The 18,331-nt window shown below is 39.7% G+C and overlaps 1 protein-coding gene across 2 annotated transcripts in view; it reads right to left on the bottom strand.

The window, feature by feature from the left end:
• Positions 1 to 18,331, bottom strand: part of LOC134608260 (microtubule-actin cross-linking factor 1, isoforms 6/7-like) — a 236,079-nt gene that overhangs the window by 24,567 nt on the left and 193,181 nt on the right. For both annotated transcript variants that reach the window (XM_063450947.1, XM_063450948.1), the window contains 3 exons: positions 13,220 to 13,348; positions 5,592 to 5,762; positions 4,815 to 4,970 (listed from right to left, as the gene is read on the bottom strand). In XM_063450947.1, the coding sequence (XP_063307017.1) occupies positions 4,815 to 4,970; positions 5,592 to 5,762; positions 13,220 to 13,348 (456 nt within the window). The remainder of the gene's footprint in view (positions 1 to 4,814; positions 4,971 to 5,591; positions 5,763 to 13,219; positions 13,349 to 18,331) is intronic.

The following is an 18,331-nucleotide window of genomic DNA, read 5'->3' as shown; positions in this document are numbered from 1 at the left end:
CTTAGTCGCAAATGCCCTGGAACTATTTTCGGCATGAAGACTTCACGGTTCCCAGCGGCACTTAGCTGCGATTCTGTGGAACTATTTTGGGCATAGGACCATTCATGGAATTATGACTTCCAGGAAAATCCTGAACCCTATACCGATCTGGGTGATTTTTGGATAAGTTGGTCACCCAGATCTGGGCTATCAGTGGATGTAACGTTTAGGGGGTTTTATGTATTTTTAAGGTACTTTTGGGGTGTTTGGGAAATGTGTGTGTTTTTTTTTACTCAATTATCTCCCAGGCACAGGGGAGGGATTATCTTGTTTTGTATGGGAGTGTCCTGGACCTGAGAGCCAATGTAATTGTGTGTATGTTTTTACTGTAGTCTGCTCTCAGGTACAGGGGATAGTGCCCCATGCATGGAGACCTGCATATAAGGCCAGTTCTGGCTGCCAATAAAAGTATTCCAGCTTGTACTCCCAGAACTATGTGTCGTCTGGTTACTGGGAGGGGAAAGGGCTATTCTTTAATCACTGATCCAATGTGGAGGATTCAAAGGGGAAAGTCCTGGTAAGGATTAGAGCTCCCAGGACTGAGTGTCGTCCAGTGCCTCAAGGCTGCTAGAGTGAATTCTCCATTCGGCTCCAGGAGACAGGAGAGCGCGGTTCCAGGGCCCCAGTCAAGCCACGGCGACCGTGGGCTGAAGTGCTGTGGTTCACTACCCTGTTCCAACTAGGAAGTGGTCCTTAATGGAGGTACCCAGCCAGGGGTACAGGGAGCTCCGTTACAGGGTGTTTGTAAATTGTATGTTTCTGTGCCTGGAGATAATTGAGTTAGTACAGTTCCTGACTTAATCTCCCAGGCACAGGGGAGGGATTACCCTGTTTTGTGTGGGAGAGTCATGGGCGTGTTTTCTGTGTCCTTGTACTGTATAAAAGCAGATTGTGGGGTTAACGCTGTTGCCAGGTGCCTCGATGTCACAGGCAGACCAGCGGAGTGGAGAGCGACGGATCGGTGCTGCAATATTGTGTGCCATTTTAGTTTATAGCTGTAGCTGTGTTGTAAAATTATTTTTTTTACTTTAAAAATAGTTTTACCCCTTCCCTTGCCCTTTTGATCACTGCCTGCAGTGATCAGTATACTGATTACAGTATTTAACTGTGATCTAAAAAATTTTTACCCTCAAGGGTTAATTTTGATATTTTATTTTTTTTAAAAACCTTAGGGGTTAATTTGATTTATTTTGTTATTTTATAAATTTTACGTTGATACTTTAGTTAGCTGGAGTGGGTGGACTTTAGTGGGAAATTGGGAAATTGAGTGTTAGGCTAGTTAGAGATTAAAAGTTTGGAAAAGTTTTTAAACGTTTTAAAAAAGTATAAAAAAAAGAAAAAAGTATTAAAAAAGAAACAAAAAAAAGTAAAAAAGAAAAAAAAGAAAAACTAAGTTCAAGTTACAGCTTCACAATGTCTAGAAGGTACACTGCTGGGGAGGCCTATGATATTTTAGCAGCCGACTCTGACGCCACAGACACTGCCTCTGAGAGTGGTGATGACTCTGTGCCAGATACTGCAGGGCTCATGACGCTGGTGACTGGGAAACCCCGAATGATTTTAGGCCTGACATCCCAGAGTTTACTAGTAGTCCTGGAATTCAGTTGGACTTGGCTAACTACAGTGCACTGGATTTCATGCAGCAATTCTTGGGGGATGATATTTTAGGGGATATTGTTACCCAGACCAACATTTATGCTGCACAGTACCTGACACTTAATGATCAGAGTCTCATCGTCCAGGAAAGGGAGTTGGTACCCCACCAGTGCGCCAGAATTAAAAAAACTCTGGGCACGGACTATGCTAATGGGCATTATTAAAAAGCCCAGCATCAGGATGTACTGGTCCAAAAATCGTGTATGCAGCACCCCTATTTACTCCCAGACCATGAATAGGTTCAGATACGAAGCAATACTTCGCTTTTTACACTTTAGCAACAATTCAAAGTGCCCCCCAAGAGATAATCATCAGTACGATAACCTCTATAAGATTCGCCCCCTAATTTCCTACTTCAACAGACAATTTGGCTCAATTTACACCCCACAAAAAATATTTGTGTAGATGAGTCTTTGATGAAATACAAGGGCAGACTGGGTTTAAGCAGTATATCCTGGCCAAAAGATCCCGGTATGGGATAAAGTTATATAAGCTTTGCGAAAGTGCCAGTGCCTATGCTTACACCTTCCGTGTTTACGATGGTAAAGACAGCCACTTGGATCCCCCAGGTTGCCCGGATATCATTGGGACTAGTGGGAAAATTGTATAGGACCTTAATTATCCCATTGCTAACAAGGGGTATCATTTATATAGAGATAACTACTACAACAGCATCCCTCTTCTTAGGATGCTTTATTGCTTTGAAACTGTGGCCTGCGGCACTATCCGAAAAACACGTGTCCGTTTCCCAAAAGAGCTGCTCTCTGCCAGGACGAACTGCTGGCTCTCAAATTTAATGATAAAAAGGAGTTGTTCATGCTAACGTCCATGCATAGTGAGCACACTCGTAGAGTCGCAGTTCGTGGCAGACTAGACGGGTGCCAGTCTGCATTAAGCAGTACAACAAGCACATGGGGAGAGTTGACCTGTCCGACCAACTGCTGCAGCCATATTTAATACTGAGAAAGACCAGGGCATGGTACAAAAAGCTTGGCATTTACCTAATGCAAATGGTAACACACAATGCCTTTATTCTGTACAAAAAGGCAAATGCTGACATTAAATACACATTTCTGGATTTCCTGTTTCAGCTTATTTCTGGGCTGCTCACTGAGTGACACAGTGGGGAACCATCAGCTGGGCCTAGCAGCAGAAGAGTTCAGACAGGTCACTTCTGCTTCTGCTTACCACCAACCCCCAAAAAGGAGTCACCTCAGAAAAGGTGCAGGTTGTGCTACCAGAGGGGCATAAGGACGGAAACCAGCTTTTACTGCCCTGATTGCCCCTCTCAGTCCGGCCTTTGTATTGGCAACTGTTTTAAAGGTTTTCCCACCCAGGGCGAATAAGTTGCACATTGTATATATATATATTTATTTATTTGTCATTGTTCTTGTGTCAAAAGTAAAAAATGCTTAGGAAGTTCTGAATTCTATCAGCAGACAGAGTTGACAGACAGTGCCTCAGAGTTTGATACAGTGATTAATACCTTCTTTAAGAAATGGTAGGCCTTTGTGGGGTAGTTTGAATTATCAGCCTGCTAAGATGCTCTAAAATTGCTCATGGACCCAGCGTCAAAATTCAAAGTTCGGTAAAGACTGATATGGCTTGGTATCCAATGTGCCCCTTCAACATCCACATATCCCTGAAAAAGGTACACATGTGGGTATCGTTGCGCTAAGATGACATAGCTGAGCAACATATTAGGTGTTATACTTCCGTAGCACACATAAGGATTGCAAAATATACAGTAACATCTCCAAGTGTGTGTCAAAAAGGCAGAAAAATTGCTACTAGACTTGGTACAAACAAGCAAAAAAAGGATGCTACGCTAAGGTTTAAAATATGCCATTTGAAATAGCCTGGGGTGTCTTCTTTAAGCAATGGCAATGTTTTTTTTTTCCAACAGTCAAACTGCAATAATGCCACAAATTGAAACATAGGCCCATCAATGTAAATACTGAAAAGGACAGGTCTCCTATATGGCACTGTAGCTTCACGAAATAGTGCCAAAGACATACAATGGGGGTACCGTTGTACTCAGCAGATGTAGCTGAACACAATATAAATCTAAAATACAATATTAGCCTTGTGGCATGCAAATCTAGTAGTGAAGTAGGGGAATAAATAATAATAAATTAAAAGGTAGTGTGAAGACTCCTCTGTGTCTTGGCAAATATAGATATGAATAAAAATACACAATGGCCCCTCTCTGTTTTTATTCATTTTAGGTTGTGTATTTGTGTATTCGTAGCTGAACACAAAATAAAGTTTTGTACTGAATAGCACACGCTAACTTTACGAAATACACATGAGAAGTTCTTTGTTATAAGTTTGTGTGTCAAAAACAAAAACAAACACAATTTTACTCCAATATTTAGCAGAGGTTGGCGGTGAAATGGCTACGTAGAAAGTGTCAAAACCACCTTAGGACAATAGCCTGTGGTGTCTACTTTATATAAATATATACTTTTGTGTGGCAATTTTGTTTTCTTTTATGGCTATTAAGCTTACAAGACAAACATACCAAATTCTAAAATCGCTCCACATTAAAAGTTTATTTTACTCCTTGTGCTTTGTGACCTGTAACTACCAAAAAAAACTGAAAATCCCAGACACATTATATATTCTGTAAATCAGAACAACTAAATGAATTTATTTTTAATTACTTTCCTTAACCTGCACTAATTGTGCACACATTATTATTGCAAAAACTGTAAAAAAAACAACAATATTTTTTTTTATAATAAATAAGCATTTATATATGTATATGGTACATCAATTTAAAAAAGGTCTATAATATATGCTGGTGCAATAAAAATAGTAAAATGCAAATTGCAGTTGAACGCAAACAGCACAAAATGTGAAAATGACTTGCGTCCTTAAGTGCAAGACACGCTTTTGGAGCTGTGTCCTTAATGGGGCTAAACAGATCATTTTACCCCTTCATGAAGTCTAGGCTAACGTTCGGGGGATTGGGAGCAATATTCACACTTATTAGCACTACTCCTTGGGAGATTCTTCACGGATGGAGTCAGCTGTCCCATTAACAGAAATGCCCATTTCTCCCTCCCAGAGGAATGTTAGTGTTTTTATACACAGTGTTTCCTCAGCAAACTCGCCTTGTGCTCCTGAATCTGATTGGTCACAGTTTCGAAGATGACGCTGGGAGGACTTGAAGTAGCGAGGCGATCCTCTGCCTGCACAATCCACACAGTCAGCTCCTGCATCGTACTGTGAAATTCTGTGACCACGGAGAGGCCATCTGACAAGCAAACCTGTAACAGAATAGCAGTCTTAGCATGGATTGCTTAATAAACCAACACGTTCCATCAATACAGCCCCGTCATGTACACATTATCATATCCTTAGCAACAAACCATAATATAATAATTATAATAGTTTAATCAGAGCATTTTAAAGGACACTCTAGGCGCCATAGTCATTTCAGTTTGTTGTAGTGGTTATGGTACCAGGAGTCACTGCGTGCTGTCCTCTAGAAATCTGTTGTATTATTTGCCAGTGGTCTGACACTTACCTTGCTGTATTGGGCACCAACAACAGTGACCATGAGTCCTTGCAGCTCATTGTCAAATTGTACATTCTGTAGTGGTTATGGTGCCTAGAGTGCCCCTTTAACTAGGAACAGTACCGTTAGATTCCCTAGTACCCAGGCTTCGTGCAGATATTCATGTAATTAGCATTGGAAGGATGAGTAGCAGTTTGAGGACTAACCTTCCAACAGATATACCATCACAATCTGGGCATTCCTTCTGCAAACAGTGAATTATTGTACGTAGTGAGCCAATCAGGTTATAAAACAAGATGGCAAGGTTGTATGAAAAATGGCACCATCTACAATGAGATCTGTGCCACTGACAGAGCAGGTGGGTACCTACCTTCCTGTCCTGAACCTTGGTGTGCACACTCTCCCACTTCTGTTCCAGAATCCGCAGGTGGTGCTCTGTGCTGGAGCCGTGATGTAGTGGGCACGATGCCAAGAGGCGCTGCAGTCGATCCCGTACACTATTATACGTGTGCTGCTTGTACTCCATCTCTTTACACAGATCCTGAGACAGGAACACCATCCATCAAATAGCCAGTCTGGGGGTGTCTATCACTTTACCATTAATTAAATAATTAAATAGCCAGTCTGGGGGTACCTATCACTTTACCATTAATTAAATAATGAAATAGCCAGTCTGGGGGTACCTATCACTTTACCATTAATTAAATAGCCAGTCTGGGGGTGCCTATCACTTTACCAATAATTAAATAATTAAATAGCCAGTCTGGGGGTGCCTATCACTTTACCATTAATTAAATAATTAAATAGCCAGTCTGGGGGTGCCTATCACTTTACCATTAATTAAATAGCCAGTCTGGGGGTGCCTATCACTTTACCATTAATTAAATAGCCAGTCTGGGGGTACCTATCACTTTACCATTAATTAAATAATTAAATACCCAGTCTGGGGGTACCTATCACTTTACCATTAATTAAATAGCCAGTCTGGGGGTGCCTATCACTTTACCATTAATTAAATAATTAAATAGCCAGTCTGGGGGTGCCTATCACTTTACCATTAATTAAATAATTAAATAGCCAGTCTGGGGTGCCTATCACTTTACCATTAATTAAACAGCCAGTCTGGGGGTGCCTATCACTTTACCATTAATTAAATAGCCAGTCTGGGGGTGCCTATCACTTTACCATTAATTAAATAGCCAGTCTGGGGGTACCTATCACTTTACCATTAATTAAATAGCCAGTCTGGGGGTGCCTATCACTTTACCATTAATTAAATAATTAAATAGCCAGTCTGGGGGTGCCTATCACTTTACCATTAATTAAATAATTAAATAGCCAGTCTGGGGGTGCCGATCACTTTACCATTAATTAAATAATTAAATAGCCAGTCTGGGGGTGCCTATCACTTTACCATTAATTAAATAGCCAGTCTGGGGGTACCTATCACTTTACCATTAATTAAATAATTAAATAGCCAGTCTGGGGTGCCTATCACTTTACCATTAATTAAATAATTAAATAGCCAGTCTGGGGGTGCCTATCACTTTACCATTAATTAAATAATTAAATAGCCAGTCTGGGGGTGCCTATCACTTTACCATTAATTAAATAGCCAGTCTGGGGGGCCTATCACTTTACCATTAATTAAATAATTAAATAGCCAGTCTGGGGGTACCTATCACTTTACCATTAATTAAATAGCCAGTCTGGGGGTACCTATCACTTTACCATTAATTAAATAGCCAGTCTGGGGGTACCTATCACTTTACCATTAATTAAATAATTAAATAGCCAGTCTGGGGGTACCTATCACTTTACCATTAATTAAATAATTAAATAGCCAGTCTGGGGGTACCTATCACGTTACCATTAATTAAATAGCCAGTCTGGGGGTGCCTATCACTTTACCACTAATTAAATAGCCAGTCTGGGGGTGCCTATCACTTTACCAATAATTAAATAATTAAATAGCCAGTCTGGGGGTGCCTATCACTTTACCATTAATTAAATAGCCAGTCTGGGGGGCCTATCACTTTACCATTAATTAAATAATTAAATAGCCAGTCTGGGGGTACCTATCACTTTACCATTAATTAAATAATTAAATAGCCAGTCTGGGGGTGCCTATCACTTTACCATTAATTAAATAGCCAGTCTGGGGGGCCTATCACTTTACCATTAATTAAATAATTAAATAGCCAGTCTGGGGGTACCTATCACTTTACCATTAATTAAATAGCCAGTCTGGGGGTACCTATCACTTTACCATTAATTAAATAATTAAATAGCCAGTCTGGGGGTACCTATCACTTTACCATTAATTAAATAGCCAGTCTGGGGGTACCTATCACTTTACCATTAATTAAATAGCCAGTCTGGGGGTACCTATCACTTTACCATTAATTAAATAATTAAATAGCCAGTCTGGGGGTACCTATCACGTTACCATTAATTAAATAGCCAGTCTGGGGGTGCCTATCACTTTACCATTAATTAAATAGCCATTCTGGGGGTACCTATCACTTTACCATTAATTAAATAATTAAATAGCCAGTCTGGGGGTGCCTATCACTTTACCACTAATTAAATAGCCAGTCTGGGGGTGCCTATCACTTTACCAATAATTAAATAATTAAATAGCCAGTCTGGGGGTGCCTATCACTTTACCATTAATTAAATAGCCAGTCTGGGGGTGCCTATCACTTTACCATTAAATAGCCAGTCTGGGGGTGCCTATCACTTTACCATTAATTAAATAGCCAGTCTGGGGGTGCCTATCACTTTACCATTAATTAAATAGCCAGTCTGGGGGTGCCTATCACTTTACCATTAATTAAATAATTAAATAGCCAGTCTGGGGGTGCCTATCACTTTACCATTAATTAAATAATTAAATAGCCAGTCTGGGGGTGCCTATCACTTTACCATTAATTAAATAATTAAATAGCCAGTCTAGGGGTGCCTATCACTTTACCATTAATTAAATAGCCAGTCTGGGGGTACCTATCACTTTACCATTAATTAAATAATTAAATAGCGAGTCTGGGGGTACCTATCACTTTACCATTAATTAAATAATTAAATAGCCAGTCTGGGGGTGCCTATCACTTTACCATTAATTAAATAGCCAGTCTGGGGGTGCCTATCACTTTACCATTAATTAAATAATTAAATAGCCAGTCTGGGGGTGCCTATCACTTTACCATTAATTAAATAGCCAGTCTGGGGGTGCCTATCACTTTACCATTAAATAGCCAGTCTGGGGGTGCCTATCACTTTACCATTAATTAAATAGCCAGTCTGGGGGTGCATATCCCTTTACCAATAATTAAATAGCCAGTCTGGGGGTGCCTATCACTTTACCATTAATTAAATAATTAAATAGCCAGTCTGGGGGTACCTATCACTTTACCATTAATTAAATAATTAAATAACCAGTCTGGGGGTGCCTATCACTTTACCATTAATTAAATAATTAAATAGCCAGTCTGGGGGTGCCTATCACTTTACCATTAATTAAATAATTAAATAGCCAGTCTGGGGGTGCCTATCACTTTACCATTAATTAAATAGCCAGTCTGGGGGTGCCTATCACTTTACCATTAATTAAATAGCCAGTCTGGGGGTGCCTATCAATTTACCATTAATTAAATAATTAAATAGCCAGTCTGGGGGTGCCTACCACTTTACCATTAATTAAATAATTAAATAGCCAGTCTGGGGGTGCCTATCGCTTTACCATTAATTAAATAATTAAATAGCCAGTCTGGGGGTGCCTACCACTTTACCATTAATTAAATAATTAAATAGCCAGTCTGAGGGTGTCTATCACTTTACCATTAATTAAATAGCCAGTCTGGGGGTGTCTATCACTTTACCATTAATTAAATAGCCAGTCTGGGGGTGCCTATCACTTTACCATTAATTAAATAGCCACTCTGGGGGTGCCTATCACTTTACCATTAATTAAATAATTAAATAGCCAGTCTGGGGGTGCCTACCACTTTACCATTAATTAAATAATTAAATAGCCAGTCTGGGGGTGCCTATCGCTTTACCATTAATTAAATAATTAAATAGCCAGTCTGGGGGTGCCTACCACTTTACCATTAATTAAATAATTAAATAGCCAGTCTGAGGGTGTCTATCACTTTACCATTAATTAAATAGCCAGTCTGGGGGTGCCTATCAATTTACCATTAATTAAATAATTAAATAGCCAGTCTGGGGGTGCCTACCACTTTACCATTAATTAAATAATTAAATAGCCAGTCTGGGGGTGCCTATCGCTTTACCATTAATTAAATAATTAAATAGCCAGTCTGGGGGTGCCTACCACTTTACCATTAATTAAATAATTAAATAGCCAGTCTGAGGGTGTCTATCACTTTACCATTAATTAAATAGCCAGTCTGGGGTACCTATCACTTTACCATTAATTAAATAGCCAGTCTGGGGGCGCCTATCACTTTACCATTAATTAAATAGCCAGTCTGGGGGTGCCTATCACTTTACCATTAATTAAATAATTAAATAGCCAGTCTGAGGGTGCCTATCACTTTACCATTAATTAAACAGCCAGTCTGGGGGTACCTATCACTTTACCAATAATTAAATAATTAAATAGCCAGTCTGGGGGTGCCTATCACTTTACCATTAATTAAATAATTAAATAGCCAGTCTGGGGGTGCCTATCACTTTACCATTAATTAAATAGCCAGTCTGGGGTACCTATCACTTTACCATTAATTAAATAATTAAATAGCCAGTCTGGGGGTGCCTATCACTTTACCATTAATTAAATAATTAAATAGCCAGTCTGGGGGTGCCTATCACTTTACCATTAATTAAATAGCCAGTCTGGGGTACCTATCACTTTACCAATAATTAAATAATTAAATAGCCAGTCTGGGGGTGCCTATCACTTTACCAATAATTAAATAGCCAGTCTGGGGGTGCCTATCACTTTACCAATAATTAAATAATTAAATAGCCAGTCTGGGGGTACCTATCACTTTACCAATAATTAAATAATTAAATAGCCAGTCTGGGGGTGCCTATCACTTTACCATTAATTAAATAATTAAATACCCAGTCTGGGGGTGTCTATCACTTTACCATTAATTAAATAGCCAGTCTGGGGGTACCTATCACTTTACCATTAATTAAATAATTAAATAGCCAGTCTGGGGGTGCCTATCACTTTACCATTAATTAAATAATTAAATAGCCAGTCTGGGGGTACCTATCACTTTACCAATAATTAAATAATTAAATAGCCAGTCTGGGGGTGCCTATCACTTTACCATTAATTAAATAGCCAGTCTGGGGGTCCCTATCACTTTACCAATAATTAAATAATTAAATAGCCAGTCTGGGGGTGCCTATCACTTTACCATTAATTAAATAATTAAATAGCCAGTCTGGGGGTGCCTATCACTTTACCATTAATTAAATTGCCAGTCTGGAGGTGCCTATCACTTTCCCATTAATTAAATAGCCAGTCTGGGGGTGCCTATCACTTTACCATTAAATAGCCAGTCTGGGGGTGCCTATCACTTTACCATTAATTAAATAGCCAGTCTGGGGGTGCATATCCCTTTACCAATAATTAAATAAATAAATAGCCAGTCTGGGGGTGCCTATCAATTTACCATTAATTAAATAATTAAATAGCCAGTCTGGGGGTGCCTATCGCTTTACCATTAATTAAATAATTAAATAGCCAGTCTGGGGGTGCCTATCACTTTACCATTAATTAAATAGCCAGTCTGGGGGTGCCTATCACTTTACCATTAAATAGCCAGTCTGGGGGTGCCTATCACTTTACCATTAATTAAATAGCCAGTCTGGGGGTGCATATCCCTTTACCAATAATTAAATAATTAAATAGCCAGTCTGGGGGTGCCTATCAATTTACCATTAATTAAATAATTAAATAGCCAGTCTGGGGGTGCCTACCACTTTACCATTAATTAAATAATTAAATAGCCAGTCTGGGGGTGCCTATCACTTTACCATTAATTAAATAATTAAATACCCAGTCTGGGGGTACCTATCACTTTACCATTAATTAAATAATTAAATACCCAGTCTGGGGGTGCCTATCACTTTACCATTAATTAAATAGCCAGTCTGGGGGTACCTATCACTTTACCATTAATTAAATAATTAAATACCCAGTCTGGGGGTACCTATCACTTTACCATTAATTAAATAGCCAGTCTGGGGGTGCCTATCACTTTACCATTAATTAAATAATTAAATACCCAGTCTGGGGGTACCTATCACTTTACCATTAATTAAATAGCCAGTCTGGGGGTGCCTATCACTTTACCATTAATTAAATAATTAAATACCCAGTCTGGGGGTACCTATCACTTTACCATTAATTAAATAATTAAATAGCCAGTCTGGGGGTGCCTATCACTTTACCATTAATTAAATAATTAAATAGCCAGTCTGGGGGTACCTATCACTTTACCATTAATTAAATAATTAAATACCCAGTCTGGGGGTACCTATCACTTTACCATTAATTAAATAGCCAGTCTGGGGGTGCCTATCACTTTACCATTAATTCAATAATTAAATAGCCAGTCTGGGGTGCATATCACTTTACCATTAATTAAATAATTAAATAGCCAGTCTGGGGGTGCCTATCACTTTACCATTAATTAAATAGCCAGTCTGGGGGTGCCTATCACTTTACCATTAATTAAATAATTAAATAGCCAGTCTGGGGGTGCCTATCACTTTACCATTAATTAAATAATTAAATACCCAGTCTGGGGGTACCTATCACTTTACCATTAATTAAATAGCCAGTCTGGGGGTACCTATCACTTTACCATTAATTAAATAATTAAATAGCCAGTCTGGGGGGCCTATCACTTTACCATTAATTAAATAGCCAGTCTGGGGGTGCCTATCACTTTACCATTAATTAAATAGCCAGTCTGGGGGTGCCTATCACTTTACCATTAATTAAATAGCCAGTCTGGGGGTGCCTATCACTTTACCATTAATTAAATAATTAAATAGCCAGTCTGGGGGTGCCTATCACTTTACCATTAATTAAATAGCCAGTCTGGGGGTGCCTATCACTTTACCATTAATTAAATAATTAAATAGCCAGTCTGGAGGTGCCTATCACTTTACCATTAATTAAATAATTAAATAGCCAGTCTGGGGGTACCTATCACTTTACCATTAATTAAATAATTAAATAGCCAGTCTGGAGGTGCCTATCACTTTACCATTAATTAAATAATTAAATAGCCAGTCTGGGGGTGCCTATCGCTTTACCATTAATTAAATAATTAAATAGCCAGTCTGGGGGTGCCTATCCCTTTACCATTAATTAAATAATTAAATAGCCAGTCTGGGGGTGCCTATCACTTTACCATTAATTAAATAATTAAATAGCCAGTCTGGGGGTGCCTATCACTTTACCATTAATTAAATAGCCAGTCTGGGGGTGCCTATCACTTTACCATTAATTAAATAATTAAATAGCCAGTCTGGGGGTGCCTATCACTTTACCATTAATTAAATAATTAAATAGCCAGTCTGGGGGTGCCTATCACGTTACCATTAATTAAATAATTAAATAGCCAGTCTGGGGGTACCTATCACTTTACCATTAATTAAATAATTAAATAGCCAGTCTGGGGGTGCCTATCACTTTACCATTAATTAAATAATTAAATAGCCAGTCTGGGGGTGCCTATCACTTTACCATTAATTAAATAATTAAATAGCCAGTCTGGGGGTGCCTATCACTTTACCAATAATTAAATAATTAAATAGCCAGTCTGGGGGTGCCTATCACACACCATTAATTAGCCAGTCTTATTAGTTATTACCTGAAGTACTATTCCACAGATCAGCATTAGACACATTCTCAATGAATTGCCTGACACTGCCTGGCTACCTTATTACTGATAATCACTGTGCGTAGTGTCTGATTGCCCAAATCACCGAACTCCTCACCAAGTGCTTGGACAGAGCTTCCCTCGTGGACTCCGGTTGCCCCCACGATGGTCTGGAGAGGGACAAATGAGCCTCCACATGGTCGAGCCACTGCAGGAGCTCAGTGATCTCCAGAGTCACATCCTGCACCTGAATTGAACATTAGGGGTTAATAAGTGAAGTAATTAAATGGTTAAAGGAACAGATATAAAGGGACACTTCACGTTCAATACAAAATAAATACAAATCACTGTTTAGTAGATATACCACAAATTTCTCCTAATGTCCCTCTTTTCTAGGAGCTCAATATTGCTGGTGTGTCTGAGTGTATAACAGAGCTCCACAACAATAATACTCCCAGTAATGTGTCTGAGTGTATAACAGAGCTCCACAGCAATAATACTCCCAGTAATGTGTCTGAGTGTATAACAGAGCTCCACAGTAATAATACTCCCAGTAATGTGTCTGAGTGTATAACAGAGCTCCACAACAATAATACCCCCAGTAATGTGTCTGAGTGTATAACAGAGCTCCACAGCAATAATACTCCCAGTAATGTGTCTGAGTGTATAACAGAGCTCCCCAGCAATAATACTCCCAGTAATGTGTCTGAGTGTATAACAGAGCTACACAGTAATAATACTCCCAGTAATGTGTCTGAGTGTATAACAGAGCTCCACAGCAATAATACTCCCAGTAATGTGTCTGAGTGTATAACAGAGCTCCACAGCAATAATACTCCCAGTAATGTGTCTGAGTGTATAACAGAGCTCCACAGCAATAATATTCCCAGTAATGTGTCTGAGTGTATAACAGAGCTCCACAGCAAAAATACTCCCAGTAATGTGTCTGAGTGTATAACAGAGCTCCACCTCAATAATACTCCCAGTAATGTGTCTGAGTGTATAACAGAGCTCCACAGCAATAATGCTTCTAGTAATGCGTCTGAGTGTATAACAGAGCTCCACAGCAATAATACTCCCAGTAATGTGTCTGAGTGTATAACAGAGCTCCACAGCAATAATACTCCCAGTAATGTGTCTGAGTGTATAACAGAGCTCCACCTCAATAATACTCCCAGTAATGTGTCTGAGTGTATAACAGAGCTCCACAGCAATAATGCTTCTAGTAATGCGTCTGAGTGTATAACAGAGCTCCACAGCAATAATACTCCCAGTAATGTGTCTGAGTGTATAACAGAGCTCCACAGCAATACTACTCCCAGTAATGTGTCTGAGTGTATAACAGAGCTCCACAGCAATAATACTACCAGTAATGTGTCTGAGTGTATAACAGAGCTCCACAGCAATACTACTCCCAGTAATGTGTCTGAGTGTATAACAGAGCTCCACAGCAATAATACTCCCAGTAATGTGTCTGAGTGTATAACAGAGCTCCACAACAATAATACTCCCAGTAATGTGTCTGAGTGTATAACAGAGCTCCACAGCAATAATACTCCCAGTAATGTGTCTGAGTGTATAACAGAGCCCCACAGCAATAATACTCCCAGTAATGTGTCTGAGTGTATAACAGAGTTCCACAGTAATAATACTCCCAGTAATGTGTCTGAGTGTATAACAGAGCTCCACAGCAATAATACTCCCAGTAATGTGTATGAGTGTTTAACAGAGCTCCACAGCAATAATACTCCCAGTAATGTGTCTGAGTGTATAACAGAGCTTCCCAGCAATAATACTCCCAGTAATGTGTCTGAGTGTATAACAGAGCTCAACAGCAATAATACTCCCAGTAATGTGTCTGAGTGTATAACAGAGCTCCATATCAATAATACTCCCAGTAATGTGTCTGAGTATATAACAGAGCTCCTCAGCAATAATACTCCCAGTAATGTGTCTGAGTGTATAACAGAGCTCCACAGCAATAATACTCCCAGTAATGTGTCTGAGTGTATAACAGAGCTCCACAGCAATAATACTCCCAGTACTGTGTCTGAGTGTATAACAGAGCTCCCCAGCAATAATACTCCCAGTACTGTGTCTGAGTGTATAAAAGAGCTCCTCAGCAATAATACTCCCAGTAATGTGTCTGAGTGTATAACAGAGCTCCACAGCAATAATACTCCCAGTAATGTGTCTGAGTGTATAACAGAGCTCCCCAGCAATAATACTCCCAGTACTGTGTCTGAGTGTATAACAGAGCTCCACAGCAATAATACTCCCAGTAATGTGTCTGAGTGTGTAACAGAACTCCACAGCAATAATACTCCCAGTAATGTGTCAGAGTGTATAACAGAGCTCCACAGCAATAATACTCCCAGCAATGTGTCTGAGTGTATAACAGAGCTCCACAGCAATAATACTCCCAGTAATGTGTCTGAGTGTATAACAGAGCTCCACAACAATAATACTCCCAGTAATGTGTCTGAGTGTATAACAGAGCTCCACAGCAATAATACTCCCAGTAATGTGTCTGAGTGTATAACAGAGCTCAAAAGCAATAATACTCCCAGTAATGTGTCTGAGTGTATAACAGAGCTCCATATCAATAATACTCCCAGTAATGTGTCTGAGTATATAACAGAGCTCCTCAGCAATAATACTCCCAGTAATGTGTCTGAGTGTATAACAGAGCTCCACAGCAATAATACTCCCAGTAATGTGTCTGAGTGTATAACAGAGCTCCACAGCAATAATACTCCCAGTACTGTGTCTGAGTGTATAACAGAGCTCCCCAGCAATAATACTCCCAGTAATGTGTCTGAGTGTGTAACAGAACTCCACAGCAATAATACTCCCAGTAATGTGTCAGAGTGTATAACAGAGCTCCACAGCAATAATACTCCCAGCAATGTGTCTGAGTGTGTAACAGAACTCCACAGCAATAATACTCCCAGTAATGTGTCAGAGTGTATAACAGAGCTCCACAGCAATAATACTCCCAGCAATGTGTCTGAGTGTATAACAGAGCTCCACAGTAATAATACTCCCAGTAATGAGTGTGAGTGTATAACAGAGCTCCCCAGCAATAACACTCCCAGTATTGTGTCTGAGTGCATAACAGAACTCCACAGCAATAATACTCCCAGTAATGTGTCAGAGTGTATAACAGAGCTCCACAGCAATAATACTCCCAGCAATGTGTCTGAGTGTATAACAGAGCTCCACAGTAATAATACTCCCAGTAATGTCTGAGTGTATAACAGAGCTCCACAGCAATAATACTCCCAGTAATGTGTCTGAGTGTATAACAGAGCTCCACAGCAATAATACTCCCAGTAATGTGTCTGAGTGTATAACAGAGCTCCACAGTAATAATACTCCCAGTAATGTGTCTGAGTGTATAACAGAGCTCCACAACAATAATACTCCCAGTAATGTGTCTGAGTGTATAACAGAGCTCCACAGCAATAATACTCCCAGTAATGTGTCTGAGTGTATAACAGAGCTCCACAGTAATAATACTCCCAGTAATGTGTCTGAGTGTATAACAGAGCTCCACAACAATAATACCCCCAGTAATGTGTCTGAGTGTATAACAGAGCTCGACAGCAATAATACTCCCAGTAATGTGTCTGAGTGTATAACAGAGCTCCCTAGCAATAATACTCCCAGTAATGTGTCTGAGTGTATAACAGAGCTACACAGTAATAATACTCCCAGTAATGTGTCTGAGTGTATAACAGAGCTCCACAGCAATAATACTCCCAGTAATGTGTCTGAGTGTATAACAGAGCTCCACAGCAATAATACTCCCAGTAATGTGTCTGAGTGTATAACAGAGCTCCACAGCAATACTATTCCCAGTAATGTGTCTGAGTGTATAACAGAGCTCCACAGCAAAAATACTCCCAGTAATGTGTCTGAGTGTATAACAGAGCTCCACCTCAATAATACTCCCAGTAATGTGTCTGAGTGTATAACAGAGCTCCACAGCAATAATGCTTCTAGTAATGCGTCTGAGTGTATAACAGAGCTCCACAGCAATAATACTCCCAGTAATGTGTCTGAGTGTATAACAGAGCTCCACAGCAATAATACTCCCAGTAATGTGTCTGAGTGTATAACAGAGCTCCACAGCAATAATACTCCCAGTACTGTGTCTGAGTGTATAACAGAGCTCCCCAGCAATAATACTCCCAGTACTGTGTCTGAGTGTATAAAAGAGCTCCTCAGCAATAATACTCCCAGTAATGTGTCTGAGTGTATAACAGAGCTCCACAGCAATAATACTCCCAGTAATGTGTCTGAGTGTATAACAGAGCTCCCCAGCAATAATACTCCCAGTACTGTGTCTGAGTGTATAACAGAGCTCCACAGCAATAATACTCCCAGTAATGTGTCTGAGTGTGTAACAGAACTCCACAGCAATAATACTCCCAGTAATGTGTCAGAGTGTATAACAGAGCTCCACAGCAATAATACTCCCAGCAATGTGTCTGAGTGTATAACAGAGCTCCACAGCAATAATACTCCCAGTAATGTGTCTGAGTGTATAACAGAGCTCCACAACAATAATACTCCCAGTAATGTGTCTGAGTGTATAACAGAGCTCCACAGCAATAATACTCCCAGTAATGTGTCTGAGTGTATAACAGAGCTCAACAGCAATAATACTCCCAGTAATGTGTCTGAGTGTATAACAGAGCTCCATATCAATAATACTCCCAGTAATGTGTCTGAGTATATAACAGAGCTCCTCAGCAATAATACTCCCAGTAATGTGTCTGAGTGTATAACAGAGCTCCACAGCAATAATACTCCCAGTAATGTGTCTGAGTGTATAACAGAGCTCCACAGCAATAATACTCCCAGTACTGTGTCTGAGTGTATAACAGAGCTCCCCAGCAATAATACTCCCAGTAATGTGTCTGAGTGTGTAACAGAACTCCACAGCAATAATACTCCCAGTAATGTGTCAGAGTGTATAACAGAGCTCCACAGCAATAATACTCCCAGCAATGTGTCTGAGTGTGTAACAGAACTCCACAGCAATAATACTCCCAGTAATGTGTCAGAGTGTATAACAGAGCTCCACAGCAATAATACTCCCAGCAATGTGTCTGAGTGTATAACAGAGCTCCACAGTAATAATACTCCCAGTAATGAGTGTGAGTGTATAACAGAGCTCCCCAGCAATAACACTCCCAGTATTGTGTCTGAGTGTATAACA

This window comes from Pelobates fuscus, chromosome 4 (genome assembly GCF_036172605.1).
Source record: "Pelobates fuscus isolate aPelFus1 chromosome 4, aPelFus1.pri, whole genome shotgun sequence".
In the NCBI taxonomy this organism is placed as follows: domain Eukaryota; kingdom Metazoa; phylum Chordata; class Amphibia; order Anura; family Pelobatidae; genus Pelobates; species Pelobates fuscus.
Note: the sequence above shows the minus strand (reverse complement) of the source record. Positions and strands in the feature narration are given on the sequence as shown.